Below are 23,230 nucleotides of genomic sequence, written 5' to 3' on the forward strand. Positions count from 1 at the left end.
AAGAAAATGTTCACTTCCCTCATTGATTTCTCAAACCCCAAACCCTGACCTGGTCTCCATGGTCAAAATGTTCCCGGAAGTCTCGCAGTGTTGCGTCTTTGGGTTTAGAAACTCTGTGGTACTAGCGCTGTACCATAATCACCCATAATGCACCGCGCGGCCCATTGATGCTGTATGGGCAACGTATACAAGGGCGTTAATACAATTCCAATGGAGTTTCCCATCTCCTTAAAAGTATCTCTGACTGAACGCACCCCAGCCTACTGGAAATACCCCGCCTCTGGGGAAAAAAAGGGCACGGATTGGTCAAAAGACCAGCTCGTGTTAATTTTGACAGCATGAGAATCTCGTGAAACTACTCCTCTTCGATCACGATTACGGTGCATGTATTTTGCTGAAAATTGTTACTTGGCCCCTATGACAAGACACCAATGGGTTTGAAACCCATTGCGGAATAAAATAACGGGTAAAACAGTTAGCTGGCACGGCAGCGACGTGCGTGCGTGAGGTATAGACTGTAAAAAAAATGTGACGTCTGCATCCCAGAATGCAGTTTGGTAAACAGACATGGAAGCACCTGGTAAAGACCTCCACAGTCAGTGAGCATTGCATTCGTTCTTTCTGCACGATCTCCATACTTTAATATCCGCTACATTCAACAGATTTGTATCTGTCTGCCGTCACATTTGCATCCCCAACGTCCAGGACCTTGGTAAGTGCAAATTCATCATGTTTCTATGTCGGCTGTTAATGACTTCTGCCAGGTTCATTGGAATATATGGCTGGCCAGCAAGCTAGCTTACTTGAGTTAGCGCTAATGATAGCTAGCTAGCCACTCCTCGATTGACTGCGAAATTATCTAGTTTGGTGATATGGGCACAGAGTTTCTAAACCAGAGACGCAACATCGCGAGACTTCCGGGAACGCTTGCGAAACACCAAGCAGACCATGCCGGGGTTTGGTGTTTGAGTGAAAAACTGAGAGAAAATGTCCTTAGTTGTTTATTTTTCTCGAAATCTAAAGGCAAATATTCGAGACAATGTCTTAAGTAGTTGAACATGTTATTACGCCAACCTCGTAAAAGTGATAAACTGACACGTTTTCATCTTAGTCAAAAACATCTCGTCTTTATATAGTCTTTGACGGCCTACCTCTTGCGTGAGATGGTCAGTGCTACTCGGAATCCTTGGGACGTCCCTAACCCAACCTTAATCCAGTGTTTCCCCAACTCGGTCCTCGGGACCCCAAGGGGTGCACGTTTTGGTTTTTCCCTTGACACTACCCTTAACACTACACAGTTGATTCAAATGATCACTTGGGCTCCCGCATCTCGGTGATAAGGTACTGCATCTCGGTGATAGAGGTGTTACTAGAGACTCTGGTTCAATTCCAGGCTGTATCACAAATGGCCCGAATTGGGAGTCCCATAGGGCGGCGCACAATTGGCCCAGCGTTGTTAGGATTTGGCCAGGGTAGGTCGTCATTGTAAATAAGATTTTGTTCTTAATTAACTGACTTGCCTAGTTAAATAAATATATATATATCTCAAAGCTTGATGATTATTTGAATCAGCTGTGTAGTGGTAGGGCAACAACCAAAACGTGGTCCCTGAAGACCGAGTTTGAGAAACCGTGCCTTAATCTTTTTAAATTTCAAATTCAATGGGGAGGAACATCCCAAGGATCCCTAATGAGGTTTTATTTTTATTTAACTAGCCAAATCAGTTAAGAACTAATTCTTATTTACAATAACGGCCTAAAGGAGAAAAAAAACTCTAGACCATCTTTACACCACACAGACTACAGTACTATTTTACTAGCACAGACTGGAATATCTTCCGGGATTCATCCAATGGCATTGAGGAGTATACCACCAGTCACCGGCTTCATCAATAAGTGCATCGAAGACGTCGTCCCCACTGTGACCGTATGTACATATCCCAACAAGAAACCATGGATTACAGGCAACATCCGCACCGAGCTAAAGGCGAGAGCTGCCACTTTTTCAAGGAGTGGGTCACTAATTTGGAGAAATCATGCTATGCCCTCAACGAACCATCAAACAGGAAAGCGTCAATACAGGACTAAGATTGAATCCTACTACCCCAGCTCTGATGCTTGACGGCTGTGGCAGGGCTTGCAAACGATTACAGACTACAACGGGAAGCACAGCCGCGAGCTGCCCAGTGACACGAGCCTACCAGATGCCTTTTTATGCTCGCTTTGAAGCAAACAACACTGAAGCGTGCATGAGAGCACAAAGCTGGCTGGACGACTGTGATCCCGCTCTCCGTAGCTGATGTGAGCAAGACCTACTTTCACAAGACCGTGGGGCCAGACGGATTACCAGGACGTCTACTCGGAGCATGTGCGGACCAACTGGCAAGTGTCTTCACTGATATTTTCAACCTCTTCCTGACCGAGTGTGTAAAATGTACATGTTTCAAGTAGAGGTAGACCGATTATGATTTTTCAACGCCAATACCGATTATTGGAGGACAAAAAAAAAGCCGTTGCCGATTAATCGGACGATTTTAAAAATGTATTTGTAATAATGACAATTACGACAATACTGTATGAACACTTATTTTAACTTAATATAATATATAAATAAAATCATTTTAGCCTCAAATAAATAATGAAACGTTCAATTTGGTTTAAATAATGCAACAACAAAGTGTTGGAGAAGAAAGTAAAAGTGCAATATGTGCCATGTAAGAAAGCTAACGTTTAAGTACCTTGCTCAGAACATGAGAATATATGAAAGCTGGTGGTTCCTTTTAACATGAGTCTTCAATATTCCCAGGTAAGAAGTTTTAGGTTAGTTATTATAGGACTATTTCTCTATACCATTTGTATTTCATATACCTTTGACTATTGGATGTTCTTATAGGCACTTTAGTATTGCCAGTGTAACAGTATAGCTTCCGTACCTCTCCTCGCTCCTACCTGGGCTTGAACCAGGAACATATCGACAACAGCCACCCTCGAAGCAGCGTTACCCATCGCTCCACAAAAGCCGCTGCCCTTGCAGAGCAAGGGAAACAACCACTCCAAGTCTCAGAGCGAGTGACGTTTGAAACGCTATTAGCGCGCACCCCGCTAACTAGCTAGCCATTTCACATCGTTATACCAGCCTAATCTCGATAGTTGATAGTCTTGAAGTCATAAACAGCAGAGCTGCTGGCAAAACGCACAAGTGCTGTTTGAATGAATGCTTACGAGCCTGCTGGTGCCTACCACCGCTCAGACTGCTCTATCAAATCATAGACTTAATTATAACATAATAACACACAGAAATGCAAGCCTTAAGTCATTAATATGGTAGAATCCGGAAACTATCATCTCGAAAACAAAACGTTTATTCTTTCATTGAAATACGGAACCGTTCCGTATTTTATCTAACGGGTGGCATCCATAAGTCTAAATATTGCTGTTACATTGCACAACCTTCAATGTTACGTCATACTTACATAAAATTCTGGCAAATTAGTTTGCAATGAGCCAGGCGGCCCAAACTGTTGCATATATCCTGACTGCGTGCAATGAACACGAGAAGTGACACAATTTCACCTGGTTAATATTGCCTGCTAACCTGGATTTCTTTTAGCTAAATATGCAGGTTTAAAAATGTATACTTCTGTGTATTGATTTTATGGTTAGGTACACGTTGGAGCAACGAAAGTCCTTTTTCAAGAATGCGCACTGCATCGATTATATGCAACGCAGGACACTCTAGATAAACTAGTAATATCAACCATGTGTAGTAATAACTAGTGATTATGATTAAGTTTAATGCTAGCTTAACTTACCTTGGCTTCTTACTGCATTCGCGTAACAGGCGGGCTCCTCGTGAGGCAGGTGGTTAGAGCGTAGGACTAGTTAACCGAAAGGTTGCAGGATTGAATCCCTGAGCTGACAAGGTAAAAATCTGTCGTTCTGCCCTTGAACAAGGCAGTTAACCCACCATTCCTAGGCTGTCATTGAAAATAAGAATGTGTTCTTAACTGACTTGCCTAGTTAAATAAAGATTAAATAAAGGTGTAAAAAATAAATTTAAAAAATGGCGAAATCGGTGTCCAAAATTACCGATGTCCAATTGTTATGAAAACAACTTGAAATCGGCCCTAATTAATCGGCCATTCCGATTTAGTCGGTCAACCTCTAGTTTCAAGCAGACCACCATAGTCCCTGTGCCCAAGAAAGCAACGGTAACTTGCCTAAATGACTACCGCCTGTAGCACTCAAATCTGTAGCCATGAAGTGCTTTGAAAGGCTTGTCATGGCTCACATCAACACCATCATCCCAGAAATCCTAGACCCACTACAATTCGCATACCACCCCAACAGATCCACAGATGATTAAATCTCAATCGCACCCCACACTACCCTTTCACACCTGGACAAAAGGAACACACAAATGTGAGAATGCTGTTCATTGACTACAGCTCAGTGTTCAGCGCCATAGTGCCCACAAAGCTCATCACTAAGCTAAGGACCCAGGGACTAATCACCTCCCTCTGCAGCTGGATCCTGGGCTTTCTGACGGGCCACCCCCAGGTGGTAAGGTTAGGCAACAACACACACTGATCCTCAACACTAGGGCCCCTCAGGGGTGCGTGTTTAGTTCCCTCCTGTACTCCCTGCTCACCCACATCTGTGTGGCCAAGCACGACTCCAACACCATTAAGTTTGCTGACGACACAACAGTCGTAGGTCTGATCACCAACAACGATGAGACTGCCTATAGGGAGGAGGTCAGAGACCTGGCAGTGTGGTGCCAGGACAACAACCTTTCCCTCAATGTGAGCAAGACACATTGGACTACAGGAAAAGGAGGGCCGAACAGGCCCCCATTAACATCGAGGGGGCTGTAGTCGAGCGGGTCAAGTGTTTCAAGTTCCTTGGTGTCCATATCACCAACAAACTATCATCATCCAAACACACCAAGACAGTCGTGAAGAGGGCACGACAACACCGTTTCCCCTTCAGGAGACTGAAAAGATTTGGCATGGGTCCCCAGATCTTCAAAGTTATACAGCTGTGCCATCGAGAGCATCCTGACCGGTTGCATCATTTTCTGGTATGGCAACTTCTTGGCATCTGACCGTAAGGAGCAATAGAGGTTTGTGCGTCCGTCCAGTGTTTGGCGCATGTGACAAATAAAATTATATTCAAATAAGTATGGTGTTACTTCTGGGTGTGTCTCAATGGAGTCTAAACTATGCATTTATTATATTTACAATGTTAAATGTATTTTGTGCGGAGAACATTGGTGTGGAGCAGTGAAATACCCTCCAAAGAACCATGCAAGAGTGTGTATGTGCCACAATGTTATTCATATGAACAATCATTTGCATGACCAAAGTGCATTGGATTTTGAGTAACTGAAAACCAAATGTAGCATAAAGACATTGTATACAATTGGCCTAATCCTTTTTTTAATCTGCTTATGTAAATCGTTTAGATTATTTTAACACGTGTAGTTCACTCAAATAATACATTTAACCTAGCTAATGCTCTTGATTAGTAATTGTTTTAGCAAATTAACAAGTAACTCTTTCACTATTAGTTTGCATATAATGCAGCTAATGCTAGCTGATTGGTAAATAAAGTAACCGACACATTGTTGGTGTCAGAATTTCAGTAGATTACTTGCTAGTTGTTCAATTTGGAAATGTGACTTTTGCATTAACTAGGCTTAAGTCCTCTAATGTAGTCTACATTATGTTGCCTTGTAGGCCTAGGCTAGTTGAAGACATGACTCATCAGTGGTATATGTAGCCTAGGCCTATTGTGTTTAGTGATGTATGGATGTATACTAGAGCTGGACCAAATGGACAAAAATCCATATTGTGATAAATTGCCTGGATTGATGCCATAACAATAAATAATGATTTTTAACGTTAATGTGCGCCACTGTTTTTTTTATTACCCTTTAAACTACTACTACTAGTTTGATTGTTAATGGGGCAATTGATGGCAACAATCACCCATATTATCAAACTTATTTCATTTCAAACTTCACATTTCTCTAGTATAGGCTACTTATCATAATGAATGATATCAGCAAAAATGCCTGCATGAAGTGCTCGGTATGGATAATTCTGTTATCGTCCCAGCTCTAACGTGTACATCCTTTTGATTAAGCTAAGCTTCATCGAAATGCAACTCTCTATTAGCAAGCAACAGTTTTGTTGTATGATAGCCTAGGCATAAGCTACTCTATACTGTATGCAACTCTGGCACAAGACAATCTGATCCCCTCATTCCAACGCCTGTTGTAGAAATTCCTCCACATTCTTGTCACTGTAGCAAACGGGGCAATACATCTCATAAAGGGCTTCATATTCACCCATATAATCTATCTTTGTGATACTGTTGTCATTATTCACATTGTGTTGAATTGATGAGAAGCCTACAATGGTAAAACCAACGGTTTAAAGTTCTTTAAAACAAAAATATAATCTTTAAAGGGATGATTGGGCTGCAAACTGCAGGGATCTGGAGTGGTTAACCAGGGATAGTGCTTATTGGATTGGATTACTCTGCTGCGGGAGGAGCTCCATAAGTAGCTCGTGCTAGCGTGAAAGCTGCGGCTCCAGATCCACCAGGAGAATGCGAGGCGGTGTTATCTTCCAGACCAACAACCCCATAATTCCCTAAACCGTGATTACGGTATCAAGACAAGGAAAACAATGAAGCTGATACAAATGTTTTCCTCCCGTCTCTTTCTCTCACCCAGATTCCTTCCACAACTTGTGTGGGGCGACCAGCGATCACCCAAACTGATGAGGTTCTACTGATCCAGTTACGATTGAGTTCCCTTTTCCACATTTGACAAGGTAAGGGTTCAGTGAGCACAATGATCTGTTTTTCTACTGAAATTCTAACCATCACTGGTTCCAGTTTTGAGGCTCTCTCCACAGTCCACAGACATGGCTGCAGTCAGACTCTTCTCTCAGGACTGCAGTTTTTCAGCTGACATTGCATTACAAAATCTCTAAGATATTGATACTTCATTAATAAGTGTAACGGAAGTGTTTTGATGACCAAACTTACATATGAGTAACCTAGCCTGAGTCCTGAAGAGTTGGGCTTTGACTTAGTTGGCTAATGCGCTCTTCTGCTGCACCATAGACCTGGGTTTGAACCCTGTGGGTCACATTAGTTCAGTGACCCCAATAGGTCTCTGTGAGAAGGAGGAAGAAGTCAAAGTGGGGTGAAATGTAATGGAGGTATGTTTGATACCTAAAGAGCTGCGTTGGCTCCCCGAGTCAGTTGGTCTGTTTGAGTGGATCACTTCTGTCAAGTCATCAAAGTGTGTTGCATTGTGGGGATTAAAAAATGGTCCAACTTGCTCCTACATGTCAACTGCATGAACTTTACAAAAACCATGCTATCAAAGGTCATGAAGTTTTGACTGCTGTCGACTGCAAGTTTCTGCAGTTGAGCTTCACAAACAGCCATCACCTGCATTGTGGGAGGCGCTATTGTCAACCAATCATTAAGCTGTTATTTTACCAACTGGAACATAACCAAAGACCTGATTGACAGGAACCAACTTTGCCACTATTTGTCTATGCAGTGGATATGTACAAATTAATGTGATATTTGAGGCTGTCTCACCAATTCATTGTACAATGTACACACACTGTATACTTTCCTAATATTGAGTTGCACCCCTTTTTGCCCTCAGAACAGCCTTAGTCGCGGCATGGACTCTACAAGGTGTCAAGCGTTTCACAGGGATGCTGGTCTATGTTGACTCCAATGCTTCCAACAGTTGTGTCAAGTTAGCTGGATGTCCTTTGGTTGGTGGCACATTTTTGATACACATGGGAAACTGTTGAGTGTGAAATACCCAGCAGCTTTGCAGTTCTTGACACACTCAAATCGTTGCGCCTGGCACCTGCTACCATACCCCGTTCAAAGGCACTGAAATCTTTTGTCTTGCCCATTCACACCTACACAATCCAAGTCTCAATTGTCTCAAGGTTTAAAAATCCTTCTTTAACATGTCTCCTCCCCTTCATCTACACTGATTTGAAGTGGCTTTAACAAGTGACATCAGTAAGGGATCATAGCTTTCACCTGGTCAGTCTGTCATGGTGTTTTGTACACCCGGTGTATATTTTCGGTTTGTGAGTGTGTGATATGGGGGTCGGAGACATGTTTATGACAACCTTATAAAGAAGAACAATTATAAACAATGGCAACACTACCATGTTGCCTTGAGCCTTGCTGTTGGAAAACCACATCAGTGTCAGACTTTCAGCTATCGCAGATGCACATCACCTCCCCCGACTTCACTCCTCGACTTTTGTCTACAGTCAGTTGCCTTAGCCCTCAAACGAGCCCAAGGCCTTTTGAAGCACAGAAGACCTGTTGGTCAGATAAGCAGGAGGCCTAAATACATATGGTATAACAGCTGCGTAGACCACCATGGAAGTGTAATATTTATAATTTGTCATTTTTAAAGAATCCCAACCTTATTCTTATTATGTCAGTCTGTTAGATGCAGAAAATTTGCCAAGTAATATGTTGATTTTATAATTGATTAGTATGCACACACATGTAAACAATGACTTCGTTTTTGTAATACGCTGCACTGAGTCTGGCTTAGTGGTAACACTCTCGCCTTCGGAACCATATACATTCACCCAAAACCAGATCCCTCTGTCTCCATACCTCTGCTCCTATCCATTCACACATAAATACAAATGCGGAAGAGGTTCAGAAGTTCGTTCTCCTTTTAAAAAGAAAAGTTGCACTGTACCATGATACAGAGGAAGGTGAGTGTATATGGTATAGAACCAGGGTGATGTATTTAGTTAGGCTTAGTATCCTTATCTATGTATGCTTTGATAGCTGCATTAATGTGTGTCTTGTATGACATTTTTGGGTTTTGGATCCACAAGCATCCCTATAACCATAACAACAAGATGCAAAGTTTTTATATTTTAGAAAATGTGTCTGGAAATTAATATGCCAAGAAATGTTAACATTTCAACAACAACTCTAGACCAGGGGTGTTAAAGTAATTCCATAGAGGGCTGAGTGTCTGCTGTCCCCCACAATTTCAATTAAGACCTAGACAACCAGGTGAGGTGAGTTTCTTACTAATTAGTGACCTTAATTCATCGATCAAGTACAAGGAGGAGTGAAAACTGGCAGACACTCGGCTCTCCATGGAATGAGTATGACATGTGGTCTAGACTCTTAACATGCCCACAAGTTATCTTGAGTGGAGGGTTTTTGCTCTGTCATAACCTAGTATTTTGTGAACTGATTAGTTGTCATTTATATTGCTAGTCTCTGCCCCCTTGTTAGTTGACCCATTGTATGCCTATTGTAATGGCAGTAGAGGTATGGCGCTTGAATTTTGGTGGATGCACTGAAAATGCATTTGGTAATTTCTGGTTACTACTGGTAAGCAATATTGAAAACTGATAATGGTTGTGTAGGATTTTGCCACTTATTAACTATCTGTTACATATTGATTCTGCCCAACAGTATTTTATGTTGTGATGTAGTGCTGAGTTGCAAACATTAGAGAATATCTCACGCCATGTAATTCAGAATCCCATTTGAATGTAAGGGATAATTCCTTTAGGAAATGTTTCATTTCTACAAACTTGGAGACATTAAACTTTCATTTTTGTTAGGCTTTATTTAACTCTTATAGTACTGTAGATCGGAATGGAGTTTTTTAGAACGTAACAATCCCATCACTGTTTTCTAACGGAAGGACTATAGCTTTCTTTCTGCTTGTTTTGTGAATAAGTGTTCCAAGTTCCTAGATCGTCATTGCGCCACATGACACTGACGCAAAATGTTGTGAGAAATATGAATCGATTTACTGGAAAGCAGTCGCGCTTTAAGGAAGTTTAGTATAACATTAATGTATATTTCTTCCCCCATCCGTCGACGATAAAACAAAATCCCGGTCATAATTGTTGCACTTTTTTATATAAACGAACTGTTCAGCCCTATGCTACACACCTTCGTTTCTGAAGTTGAGAGCGAGTGATATTCTGGCTGTCATGAAGTGACACATTTATTTTCTCAATATTAGGGCATTTTAACACATTTTTGGGTCCCTATAATTTGGTTAGTTCTCTTTCACAAAGCCGCTTTTTCGATAAAAAAAAACCCAACAACAACAAACGAATGCCTACAATGTGAAATGTATCAATTTGGCGTAGGCTACATTTAAGAAGTTTATGTGGTACTGCATGATTTTTGAATTGATAAGAAGTTACGTTTTAACACCCCTTGTAAGTGACCTGGATTTCCCACGTTTCTTGCGCTCAGGGAGGTGAAGTTATGTCCCTCCTTTAAAGTTGTCTCTGTGATTGCCCAGACGGTATGTGGCCTCGCACACACATGCTCCCGTCTAAAAAAAAAAAGCGATTTAATTGGAGTGTGACTCTCTATAGCTTCTGAAAACGTCAAAGGGATTAGTGTTATCGAAACATGCGTTTGCCTGAGTCGATCAATGAAGGAATCCTGAGAACACCACCTCAACGCTGACTGCTGTTGTGTTACATTGTAGCGGAAAGAATGTCGGAAAGGGCCGATGATGACGTCAGGGGGGAGCAGCGCAGAGCGGCCAGGCAGCTAAAGCAGCAGCAGATCCAGCGGGGAGAAGGCTCCACAGCAATGGCGACTGTTGCGGAGCGCAGATCCCTGCCTAGTCCAGAAATGATGTTGGGACAGTCTTGGAGCAACTGGGTCGATGCTGCCATACCCAAAGGCAACGACGGTGAGTGCTCGTGCGTACTGGATGTGTGTGTAGTCGAGATATGATCGTTAGCTTTTTTCCGATTGCGTGCAGTTTTGGGAATATGAAGACACGCTACTGGTAGCAACAGCAGAAGCAAGCAAGTGCAACTATTTGTGTCTGTATTCGATTGCCTCATTTTAGGTGCTGAATCGGAGGAAAGTTTGAAGGAGTTCGGGAAAAATCGAGAAGCCATGCGATTGTGCAGAGATGGTGAGTGTTCTCTCTTTTGTCAGAGCCAATGAGTGTTTTGGTGGGTTGCACACACACTTCACATGCACCAGCTGAAATCTGGTTGTTCTGTTGAGCAAGTGCACCAGATTGACCTGTGACAACGTAAGTCTGATCAATCAATGATATAGCCCTGGAATCTATGGCCACTAGTTGACATCTTGAAGAGGGGACTTCTATCCTCTGTTCCTAAATAGGTGCACATCACAGCTAACAAACAGCCAGGGCTTATTCAGTGGGGTAGAAAGACAGAAATGTAATGTGATAAAGCTGACATGATTGTTTATTATACACAACAGATAATTATTTTGTCTGTTTTACACTATCATTTCTGTCTGGCTGTTCTGTATCATTGTGCCCACCTGAAAAGCCCTGATGTGCACCGTTAGGGGAGGGGCACACTCAGTGTGGTGACAGCAGTTTCACAGTTAAAATGGGAGCAACGAGTCTGTCATTAAGAATAACTGCTACTCTTGATGGAAATTGCTTGAAACCTCCAATGACTTTCCTATGTCAGTTGAATATTTATAGTGCTTCTAAACTACTACACACTCACATTTGTTGAGATCAGTTTTATAAGCACATTCAACGTGCTCTATATTTACAATATTAACCACAGAATGGCCTTACTGTTTTTTTGTTTGGATTTATAATTGAATTATTACATGGGTTGGTGTCAGTGATTTGATAAAGACTGTCATGAAATGTTTAATTACCATGCTATACAAATGGCGAAGACAAAGGTTGGAAGACAATTACATATTAGTGAGAATGCAAATTCAAATGGTTTTGATACGTTTGGTGCCAATGTGAGAGTTAAGTCGATCTGTATTTATTTTATTGAACCGTTATTTAACTAGACAAGTTAAGAACAAATTCTTATTTACAATGACGGCCTACCAAGAGTAAAAAAGCCTCCTGTGGGGACGGGGCTGGGATTAAACATACAAATGAAATACAAATATCTACACACTACTGATAATGAATGCCACCGACAGCTGACTCTGCAGAAGTGAAATGTGGCAGTGTCTCACAGTAAGGTGTCGACACTGAAACAGCACCAGCTACATGTCTGAACTTCTGAAGGCCTCAATCTGGGCCCTGTTTGTCAGGCAGTTAAGGTTCCGGAACAATTTGAAATGAACCTAAACAGACATGTCACTTATTTTTGAAAATGGAAATATTTGTTAGGAACAGGAGAATGTGACATGAACAATACCCAGATGTTCAGTTTTTCTAGTTGTTTGTGTAATAATAATGTATTGGATTTATTTAGCACCTTTCTACCAACTGAGGTTCTCAAAGCATTTATCAAGTAATGGGGAAACTCACCCCATCCACCACCAATGTGTGGCACCCACCTGGGTGAACCATTTTGTGCCAGAATGCTAACGACACATCAGCTAGCATGATGAGGACTGATATATGCCATTTAGGAATGAAGGGGGTGATTAGGTAGCCATGATGGAAATGGGGGGCCAATTTGGGAATTTAGCCAGGACACCGGTGTTAAAACCCCTACTCGTGCCATGAGATTTTTAATGACCACAGAGAGCCAGGACAGCAGTTTAACATCTCATCCAAAAGACGGTACCCTATGCAGGGATATGTCCCCTTCACTGTCCCGGGGCATTTGAATTCTATCTCAAGACCAGAGTGCCCCCTGCTAGCCCTCCAACACTACATCCAGCTGAATCTGGTCTCCCATCCATGACCGACCCTGCTTAGCCTCAGAGGCACGCCAGCAGTGGGATGCAGGGTGGTATGCTGCTGGTGTGACCTGCAGGATCCAATGGGATTATATAAAGTGCATTCAGAAATGATTAAAACCCCTTGACTTTTTCCACATTTTGTTACGTTAAGGCCTTATTTTAAAATGTATTAAATTGTTTTTCTTCCTCCCTCATCAATGTACACACAATACCCCATAATGACAAAGAAAAAACAGGATTTATATATTTTTGAAAATGTATTAATAAACTGATATCACATTCAGACCCTTTACTTTATTGAAGCACCTTTGGCAGCAATTACAGCCTTGAGTCTCCTTGGATGTGACGCTACAAGCTTGGCACACCTGTATTTGAGGATCCTCTGCAGATCCTCAAGCTCTGTCAGGTTGGATGGGGAGTGTTGCTGCACAGCTATTTTCAGGTCTCTCCAGAGATGTTCGACCGGTTTCAAGTCCGGGCACTGGCTAGGCCACTCAAGGACATTCAGAGACTTGTCCCAAAGCCACTCCTGCGTTGTCTTGGCTGTGTGCTTAGGGTCGTTTTCCTGTTGAAGGTGAACCTTTGCCCTAGTCTGAGGTCCTGAGACTCCGGAGCAAGTTTTTCTTCAAGGATCTCTCTGCACTTTGCTCCGTTCATCTTTCCTTCGATCCTGACTAGTCTCCCAGTCCCTGCTGCTGAAAAACATCCCCACAGCATGATGCTGCCACCACCATGCTTCACCGTAGGGATGGTGCCAGGTTTCCTCCAGAAGTGATGCTTGGCATTCAGGCCAAAGAGTTCATTCTTGGTTTCATCAGACCAGAGAATCTTGGGTCCTTTAGGTGTCTTTTGGCTAACTCCAAGTGGACTGTCTTGTGCCTTTTACTGAGGAGTGGCTTCTGGAAGCTTCTCCCATCTCCCAAGAGGAACTCTGGAGATCTGTCAGAGTGACCATCAGGTTCTTGGTCACCAGCCTAACCCAGGCCCTTCTCCCCCAATTGCTCAGTTTGGCTGGGCGGGCCAGCTCTAGGAAGATTCTTGGTGGTTCCAAACTGCTTCCGTTTAAGAATGATGGAAGCCACTGTGTTCTTGGGGACCTTCAATGCTGCAGACATTTTTTGGTACCCTTCCCCAGATATGGGCCTCAACCTTATGGCTTGATTTTTACTCTGACATGCACGTCAACTGTGTGACCTTTATAGACAGGTGTGTGCCTTTCCAAATCATGTCCAATCTAAATTAATTTACCACAGGTGGACTCCCAAGTTGTAGAAACATCTCAAGGATGATAAATGGAAACAGGATGCACCTGAGCTCAATGTTGAGTCTCCTAGCAAAGAGTCTGAATACTTACGTAAATAAGGCATTTCTGATTTATATTTTTAATAAATTTTAAAATGTTTCTAAAAACCTGTTTTCGCTTTGTCATTATGGGGTATTGTGTGAAGACTTTTTTTTTAATACATTTTAGAATAAGGCTGTAACAAAATATGGGGAAGGGGTCTGAATGCACTGTAAGTGCAACAAACTGCTGACTAGATGTAAGAAAATGGGAGAGCTGATCGTGTCCTTAAAACATCAATAGAATACAACTGTGTTGTCCTTTGGTTAGAACAGAAATGTATCTTCTGCCTTTCCCAGCACCCTTGAGGTACACACATACATGTCGCGAGGCACAGGGTCAGCTGCAATGCAGCGCCCATGGATGGAGAAAAATTGTGGGGATTTAAGTCCCTTGCCCAAGGGCTCCACGGCAGGAGATGGTACATGGGATCAAAGATCAGCAAGGTTCTTGCTGCCCTGTGTCTGTGTGCAGCCAGCCTCTGTGCTCTGAGCATCCAAATCTGCTACTACTCTACCTAGATCATTCATCACTGCCATTGAAGAGGAAGGTGAAATTAACTGCATTCTACTCTTTCTCTCCTTCTCTCTCATCTCCATACCACACAAGAAAATGGGGAATGAAATGGCACATGGAGTTTCACCAATTTTTTAATGTTGGATGCTTCAATAGTGCAGTGCCACTGCCAATGTCCTGAATGCAGAGTGGACTGGTGAGTCAGATGGTGCTCATTTAAGAGACCAGTTAGACCAGTCACTAACCCTGTGTTTAGTACAGGTCAGCTTGTTAATTCCCCCATACACAGCAGCACATTACTTTTCTAAGAGCACAGGTAGGCTTTTGTGTGGACTTGAATAGCCAGAGCCTCGGAAACGTTGGTGACATTTCAAGTGTCCTCAGCCGTGTGTTGGAGGGCCTTGTCTGCTAAGGCGTGTGGGCGGGCACTCTGGGTGATCTCTTAATTAGCCCCTTCATTAGCTCTTTGTTGTTCTCCTTGTGAGGGTAAATGTTGAGCTCTCCTTGTCTCCCAGTGTGCCACTCTGATTTCCATGATGGCGCTTTCACCAAAAAAGGAGCGAGTCTTGTATTTGTGTTAATTATGGATCCCCCTTGGCAGCAGCTACTCCTCCTGGGGTCCAAACACATTAAGGCACTTACATCACACATACAACAAAAGATAAAACAGTAGATCATATAACATTATTACACCACAACATATCTACAAGAAAAAAAGTGTATAATACCACCATACAACAATATTTGTGGTCAGAGAAAGGCCCTAATGATTGTCAGACTCCAGCCACCTAGAGAGCGAGAAAGGGAATAGAAGGACCATGAGGTGTTGGAGGGATTGCCAAAGACTCCAGCCACCCTAGTCATAAGACTGTTCTCTATGCTACCGCACTGCAAGCGGTACCGGAGCGCCAAGTCTAGGTCCAAAGGCCTTAACAGCTTCTACCCCCAAGCAAGAAGACTCCTGAACAGCTAATCAAACGGCTACCCAAACTATTTGCATAGTTTTACCTTTTAAATTATTTGTTTTATTTATTTACACCACTGCTACTCTCTCATCTATGCATAGTCACTTTAATAACTTTACTTACATGTACATATTACCTAAACTAACCTGTGCCCCCGCACATTGACTCTGTACCGGTACCCCCTTGTTAATAGTCTCGTTATTGTTATTTTACTGTTGCTCTTTAATTACTTATTACTTTTATTTTTCTTATCCATATATATTTTTTTAACTGCATTGTTGGTTAGGGGCTCGTTAGTAAGCATTTCACTAAGGTCTACTACACCTGTTGGATTCGGCACATGTGGCAAATAAAATTTGATTTGTGACTGGTGGTGTTGAGCACATGAATGAATCCACCAACCAACCAATTACCTCTGTTAAGCATTTAACTAACGCAACAACTGACCGAGGTTGAACATTTTAACTTTAACAGTGGATTGCAGTTTTCTGGTCACATAAGATAATAATATGCCATATGCATTCCTGTGAATGAAGGTGTTCTTTTTTTGCCTGGATGATTTAGTTTATTTGAATATTTGCAGGTACGGCCCAAGTGACAGTCTGTGCCTCATTTGCTCTCCATCCTCTCTGGTTTATTTGAAGTCACAGATCATTCACAGGCTCTGCCACTGGCTGTATTTATCCTGCCTGCTTCACCCCTTAGGTGTGTAGCGTGTGGGTAGCCTGTCAGTGTGTTTCTGCAGCAGTTAACCTTTGGAGTGCTGACTCGGTCATCTTGTTCTTATCACTAGGTTGTTTCCTGTACTGTGAAATTGGGCTGGTACCCTCTTTGTACACTTGTATAGATTACACACACAATCAGTTTTTGTCTGGAATGATTCTCACACCTGTATTAACCATAATTATCCTAGAGTATTGAATGCTTAGTTGCCTAGCCTTTATCTCCCTCTGTCCATAACACTACATGGTTTCAAAATGTTTCATTCAGAAACTTCCTGTGTCTACCTCCCTACAGTTTACAATAGATACTGGTTGTCTTTATCCTGTTCATCTGTGTCCCCCCCCTCCATGGAACCACAGACATGCCCATATTTGGCCAGTGTCCAGCACAGGATGACTTCTACCTGGTGATGTGCAGCCACTGCAGTCAGGTGGTGAAGCCCCAGGCCTTCCAAGCACACTACGGTAAGTCTCACACACACAAACCGCTGATCCAGGGTCGGGTTTAATAGCTTTTTGTTTTATAGCTCTTCTGAAGGGTTTGGGCAGGGAGAGCATATTCTAGATTTGTGCATTGGGGAAACCTGCTCGGCACTAATCTCTGTCAGGATGACACAACTATAGAGTGCGTGTGCATGCATGTTCAGACACTATCCCATTCAAAAGGATTAAAGCACCCCTCCCATTCACCTCTCCACTCTCTATAACGTAACATGAGAAAGGAGCGCTCAGGCTTTTGATTTCCACCGTATAAGACTTGTTTACAATTCTCCTGTTAATATTTGATGTGCTCCTCCGAGTCCACGCCTCTGTGAGTGAAGTCAAATGTATTGTTTTAGCATGTTAAGCTGTCCCTGAGATGTCTGAAGAGGTCTTAAAAGTACTACAAAGAGTAAAGGAGTATATATTTTTTCCCCCTCCGCTGTGTGAGTTCTTAAACTGGCTTTTTGGCCGGGAAGAATTGATGAATTATGGATTTTAGAATCAAGAGATCGCTTTGCTGTGTATCTCGTTAAATCCAGCTTGGTGAACCCTCTGTGGTCTCACACGCACACATACACCCATGTGCTGCAGTGCAATTATTAAGTGAACTGCTCTCTCCACAGACACAGTGAGCACCTGTGAGGCAGAGGGTTAGATAATGTGGTGTAAACTCTCTCTCCCTCTCTGGCTAATTTGTCTCCATGATAGGTGCTTTAGGTTAAAGTTTGGAGACCTTTTAAAATAGATTTTAGTCTGTAAAATGTATAGTCCTACCTTCCCCTACAGTTATCATTGACACCTCTAGTAAAGAAGAGCAAGGTATTATCTGTTCATTGAGCTGTTTCATTGAAAGATTACTTTTTTTGTGAAATGGCCTAGTCTAAACTGACAGATAACACTATCTTGTGTAATTCTTGAAGAATTTCCATGTGTTTAATAACGCATACAGTGCCTTCAGAAAGTATTCATACCCCTTGCCTGAATTCAAAATGGATTAAATAGATGTATTTTCTCACCCATCTACACACAATACTCCGTGAAAACAACATGTTTTTCTAATTTATTGAAAATGATCTACAGAAATATCTTATTTACATAAGTTCACACCCCAGAGTCAATACTTTGTAGAAGCTCCTTTGGCAGAGATTACAGCTGTGAGTCTTTCTGGGTAAATCTCTAAGCTTTCCACTCCTGGATTGTGAAACATTTGCCCATTTTATTATTTTCAAAATTCTTCAAGCTCTGTCAAATTGGTTGTAGATCATTGCTAGACAACAATTTTCAGGTTTTATCGTAGATTTAAGTAAAAACTGTAACTCGGCCACTCAAACATTCACTGTCTTCTTGGTTATCAACTCCAGTGTAGATTTGGCCTTGTATTTTAGAATATTGTCCTTATGAAAGGTGAATTAATCTCCCAGTATCTTGTGGAAAGCAGACTGAACCAGGTTTTCCTCTATGATTCTGCCGGTGCTGAGCTCCATTCATTTTTTAAATTTTTTTTTTTTTTTTTTTTTTTTAAACCTTTAAACTCCCCAGCCCTTGACGATTACAAGAATACCCATAACATGATGCAGCCAACACTATGCTTAAAAATATGAAGAGTGGTACTTCGTAAGGTGTTGTATTGGATTTGCCCCAAACACAATGCTTTGTATTCAGGACACAAAGTTGATTGCTTTGCCACATTTTTATGCAGTATTACTTTAGGGCCTTGTTGAAAACTATGCATGTTTTGGGATATTTTTATTCTGTACAGGCTTCCTTGTTTTCAATCTGTCAATTAGATTAGTATTGTGCAGTAACTACAATGTTGTTGATCCTTCCTCAGTTTTCTCCTATCACAGCCATATAACTCTGACTGTTTTAGTCACCACTGTTCTCATGGTGAAATCCCTGAGCAGTTTCCTTCCTCTCCGGCAACTGAGTTAGGAAAGATTCCTGTATCTTTGTAGTGACTGAGTGTATTGATACTCCAGCCAAAGAGTAATTAATATCTTAATCATGCTGTTTTTTTTGTGTGTTTTTTTACCCATCTTACCAATAGGTGCTTTTCTTTGCGAGGCATTGGAAAACCTCCTTGGTCTTTGTGGTTGAATCTTTGCTTGAAATTCACTTCTTGACTGAGGGACAGAGAATTGAATGTGTGGGGTAAAGAGATAAGGTAGCCATCTAAAAAATCACTAAAGCACTATTGCACACAGTGAGAGTCCATGCCACTTATTATGTGACCTGTTAAGCCAATTCCTACTCCTGAACTTATTTAGGCTCGCCATAAAGGGGTTGAATACTTATTAACTCAAGACATTTCAGCTTTTCGTTTTTAATTTTAATCAAAAAACCTAGTTCCACGTTGACATTGTTTTTTTGTGTGTAGGCCAGTGCCCAGCAAATCTCAATTTTAAGTTCAAACTATACCACAGCAAAATGTGGAAAAAGTCAAGGGGTGGGAATACTTTCTGAAGGCACTTTATGTTGGACATGTCAATGTCTTCACGCAGAGGAACGGTGTGAATGGCGTGCTTTTAGTAGCTTTAGTATGGATCTTTCAGTCTTTAGAGCAAATTAGTTTGTAAAATGTCATGCAAGCAATTTGCTTTTTAAACTTTAATTGGAATATTCACTTGATCTACCTGGTATAGAGGTCCTGCCATCCAGGACCTCTATACCAGGCGGTGTCAAAGGAAGGCCCTAAGATTTTGTCAGACTCCAGCCACCCTAGTCGTAGACTGTTCTCTCTGCTACTGCATGGCAAGCAGTACCTGAACGCCAAGTCTAGGTCCCAAGAGGCTTCTAAACAACTTCTACCCCCAAGCCATGAGACTCCTGAACATCTAATCAAATGGCTACTCAGACTATTTGCACCCCTTTACGCTGCTGTTACTCTGTTATTATCTGTGCATAGTCACTTTAATAACTCTACCTAAATGTACATATTACCTGAACTAACCGGTGCCCCCACACATTGACTCTGTACCGGTACCCCCTGTATATAGTCTCGTTATTGTTATTTTACTGCTGCTGTTTAATTATTTGGTACTTTTATTTATTTTCTTCTTTAACTGCATTGTTGGTTAGGGGCTCGTAAGTAAGCATTTCACTGTAAGGTCTACTACACCTGTTGTATTCGGCACATGTGGCAAATAAAATTAGATTTGATATCTCCAGTTTTATAGTGTAAACCAGGTGAGCCTCTGGCCTGTATTCTCTTCCTTTAGGTGTCTGAAAAAAAATGGCACTTCCTTCAATTTCTACTCTGGGCTGGTCACTTAAGTTCCACATTAGTGTTGCGCTGTATACTGATATGTCACGGTACCAAAATGTCATGATACTTATGATACCAACATTTTTGAATACTGTATAGTACCGTTTCATATTATACTATCACATTTTTTTGGCCATAGCAATCTAAAGAACCCACTGGCTAGCACATATTATAACATTTCTATAAATTCAGTTTGGCTTATAAATGTAATAATAAAAAATGTAAGAAACAGAAACTAGTCTCTTTTTTGCGCTGGTCCAATACTGTCCACTTCACTTTCATGCGCATATCATGTGTGGCAGCGCTAACTTGCTGATGTGTGGCAGCGCTAACCCGCTGATGTGTGGCAGCGCTAACCCGCTGATGTGTGGCAGCGCTAACCCGCCAGGCGCATCCCCTTCCAGCCATCACTCACCTGCACAAGGCAGTTGAAGTAGGCTTTGCAAGTTCGATGTCACCCAGCAGTGCTAAAGAGGAAAAACAGCTTCGCGACAGGCATGCTTGCAACTTTACAGCAAAGAAAACAACTTGTCTCTAGCTCAAACGGGGAAAAAAATTGTTGATAAAATTTCAAACACTATGCCACTTGCTGTTTTAAACTAACCCTGGGCCACTAATAATTGGTTTGATGACAAACAATGTTGTGAAGTCATGTTACCTAGCTAGTAACCTAGTAACTTGACAGTAATTCTCGGCTAATTTGATTGGCACAGTAGAAAGGAAAAGGGTCTGCTTGTCATGAGATGTGCTTCAAAGGTATCATTTATATAGGCCTAATGTAAGCCTAAACTATACTGAACAAAAATATAAACCCAACATGCAACAATTTAAAAGATTTTACTGAGTTCCAGTTCATATGGAAATCAGTCAATTGAAATAAATTCATTAGGCACTAACCTATGGATTTCCCATGACTGGGAATACAGATGCACATCTGGTCACAGATGCCTTAAAAAATGGACCTCAGGGTCTCGTCGTGGTGTTTCTGTGCATTCAAATTACCATCAATAAAATGTAATTGTGTTCATTGTCCGTAGTTTATGCCTGCCCATACCATAACCACATCGCCACCATGGGGCACTTTGTTGACAAATTTGACATCAGCAAACCTCTCACCCACACGACACCATACACGTGTTCTGCGGTTGTAAGACCAGTTGGACATACTTCTCTAAAATGATGTTGGAGATGGCTTATGGTAGAGAAATTAAATTCTCTGGCAAAAGCTCTCATGGACATTCCTGCAGTCAGCATGCCAATTGCACACTCCTTCAAAACACGAAGTCTGTGGCATTGTGCTGTGTGACAACACATTTTAGTGACCTTTTATTGTCCCCAGCACAAGGTCCACCTGTGTAATGATCAAGCTGTTAAATTAGCTTGCTATGCCACAGCTGTCAGGTGGACGGATTATCTTGGCAGAGGAGAAATGCTCACTAAAAGGGATGTAAACAAATGTGTGCACAAAATTTGAGAGGACTTTGCTTTCTTTGCATATGGAACATTTCTGGGATCTTTTATTTCAGTTCATGAAAATGGGACCAACACTTTACATGTTTATATTTTTGTTCAGTGTATATCTAAAAATGCTAACATCGGCATCGGCCCAATGTCTAGTTAACACTGATTGGCAAAACTGATGTCAAAGCTGATGTGCATAGTTACATGACGTAATGGCGGCACTTTAAAATTTAGCGCTACACGTGCAACACAGCATTCCTAACCTAGCCCACAATGTCTGCTGTGTGGATCGAGCAGTCAACAAGTCCAGCAGTCATTTGAAAGAGTAAGAACATTTCAGTGAGACAACTCCATAGCAAAGTCCATTAACGCCAAGATAATGGACTTTATTGCCCTTGACAATCAACAGTTCTCTGTCGTGGGTGATGTTGGCTTTCACTGACTGGTTGAGCACTGGTACACTGCCAAGTGCGCTATTTTTCAGATGTTGCCCTACCGGAGTTGCACAGTAATCAAGTCACTGCTAAAAAAAAATATTTAAACATTGCGTCACTGCTATTAGCTTCAAGACTGACAATTGGACCACCGATATCAACCCCATGAGCATGCTGAGTCTGACAGCACAGTGGATTGTCGAGGATTTCGTACTGAGGAAGGTTATATTGCATGCTTATGAATGTGCTGGTTGTCATACCGCTGCTGCCATTTCAATGGCATTTGTTTGAGAACATGTTTGAAACTTGGAAATATGAACATACTAGCTAGCTCCATTCGAACAACTCGACTCGAGAAATAAGCTCATCAACTTAGCCTGCAGCAGACGTGATACCTCTGTCATGGCATTGAAACACCTGCTCAACAAATTGATTCGGTGGTGTTCTCTCTTCACTGTGTTGCCACCGTGCTTGATACTATGTACAAGGACCGCTACTTCGATGCAGACAAACAAGGTTTACGTGAAATGTTACATACACAGCTGGACAAGATGGAAACGGACACCGTGACGAAGAGGCGCCACAGACTGAGCTGAAACTTCACTGTTGAGAATTGACTGAACAAATGAACCCATGAAACAGCACAGCAAGTAAGAAATAGGTTTTGATTTGTTTTACTGGTAATGGGGACACATGTAATTGCCCCCCCCAAAAAAAACTTTTTTTGTGTGTGTGTGTGTAACCATTATTTAACTAGGCAAGTCAGTTAAGAACAAATTCTTATTTATAATGACGCCAAACCCGGACGACACTGGGCCAATTGTGCCCCGCCCTATGGGACTCCCAATTACGGCCGGATGTGATACATCCTGGATTCGAACCTGGGACTGTAGTGACTCCTCTTGCACTGAGATGCAGTGCCTTAGAATGCTGTGTGTGTGTTAACTATTTAATTGTATCAGAATGCTTAAAAGGCCGCAAAATTTTAAACATAAGTTATCGGTATTGTTTGTTGTTTTTTTTGGCAAGGAAAATATAGGATATCCTTATCGGCCAAAAATGTCATCGGTGCATCACTACTTTCTGGTTTTCTTTACATTCTGTTTGGTGCCTAACGTTTTTACATTTGGGGGCAGCGTGCATGTGTTTGGTCTGTGTGTTAACTGCAGAGCTTTCATCCTGTTTTCCCTTTACTGCCACAATGACATGCAGATCATTATGCATGTATATTCCTTCCTCCCATTCCTCTAGCCAAATCACAGCTAGGCCTTTGCAAATATGAGCAAAGTTGCCATTTTATGCCACGTTCTATTA

General features: G+C 41.9%; 1 protein-coding gene across 1 annotated transcript in view; it reads left to right on the forward strand.

The window, feature by feature from the left end:
- Positions 1-326: 326 nt before the first annotated feature.
- atxn7 (ataxin 7) overlaps positions 327-23,230 on the forward strand; it is a 38,304-nt gene continuing 15,400 nt past the window's right edge. Inside the window, exons 1-5 of the mRNA XM_036950559.2 lie at positions 327-712; positions 6,745-6,844; positions 10,558-10,767; positions 10,930-10,998; positions 16,634-16,738. Coding sequence (XP_036806454.2) covers positions 10,566-10,767; positions 10,930-10,998; positions 16,634-16,738 — 376 coding nt within the window. The 5' untranslated portion in view covers positions 327-712; positions 6,745-6,844; positions 10,558-10,565. The remainder of the gene's footprint in view (positions 713-6,744; positions 6,845-10,557; positions 10,768-10,929; positions 10,999-16,633; positions 16,739-23,230) is intronic.

The sequence above is a fragment of the Oncorhynchus mykiss genome, chromosome 17 (genome assembly GCF_057628025.1).
Source record: "Oncorhynchus mykiss isolate SJ-2025 chromosome 17, ASM5762802v1, whole genome shotgun sequence".
Taxonomy (NCBI): domain Eukaryota; kingdom Metazoa; phylum Chordata; class Actinopteri; order Salmoniformes; family Salmonidae; genus Oncorhynchus; species Oncorhynchus mykiss.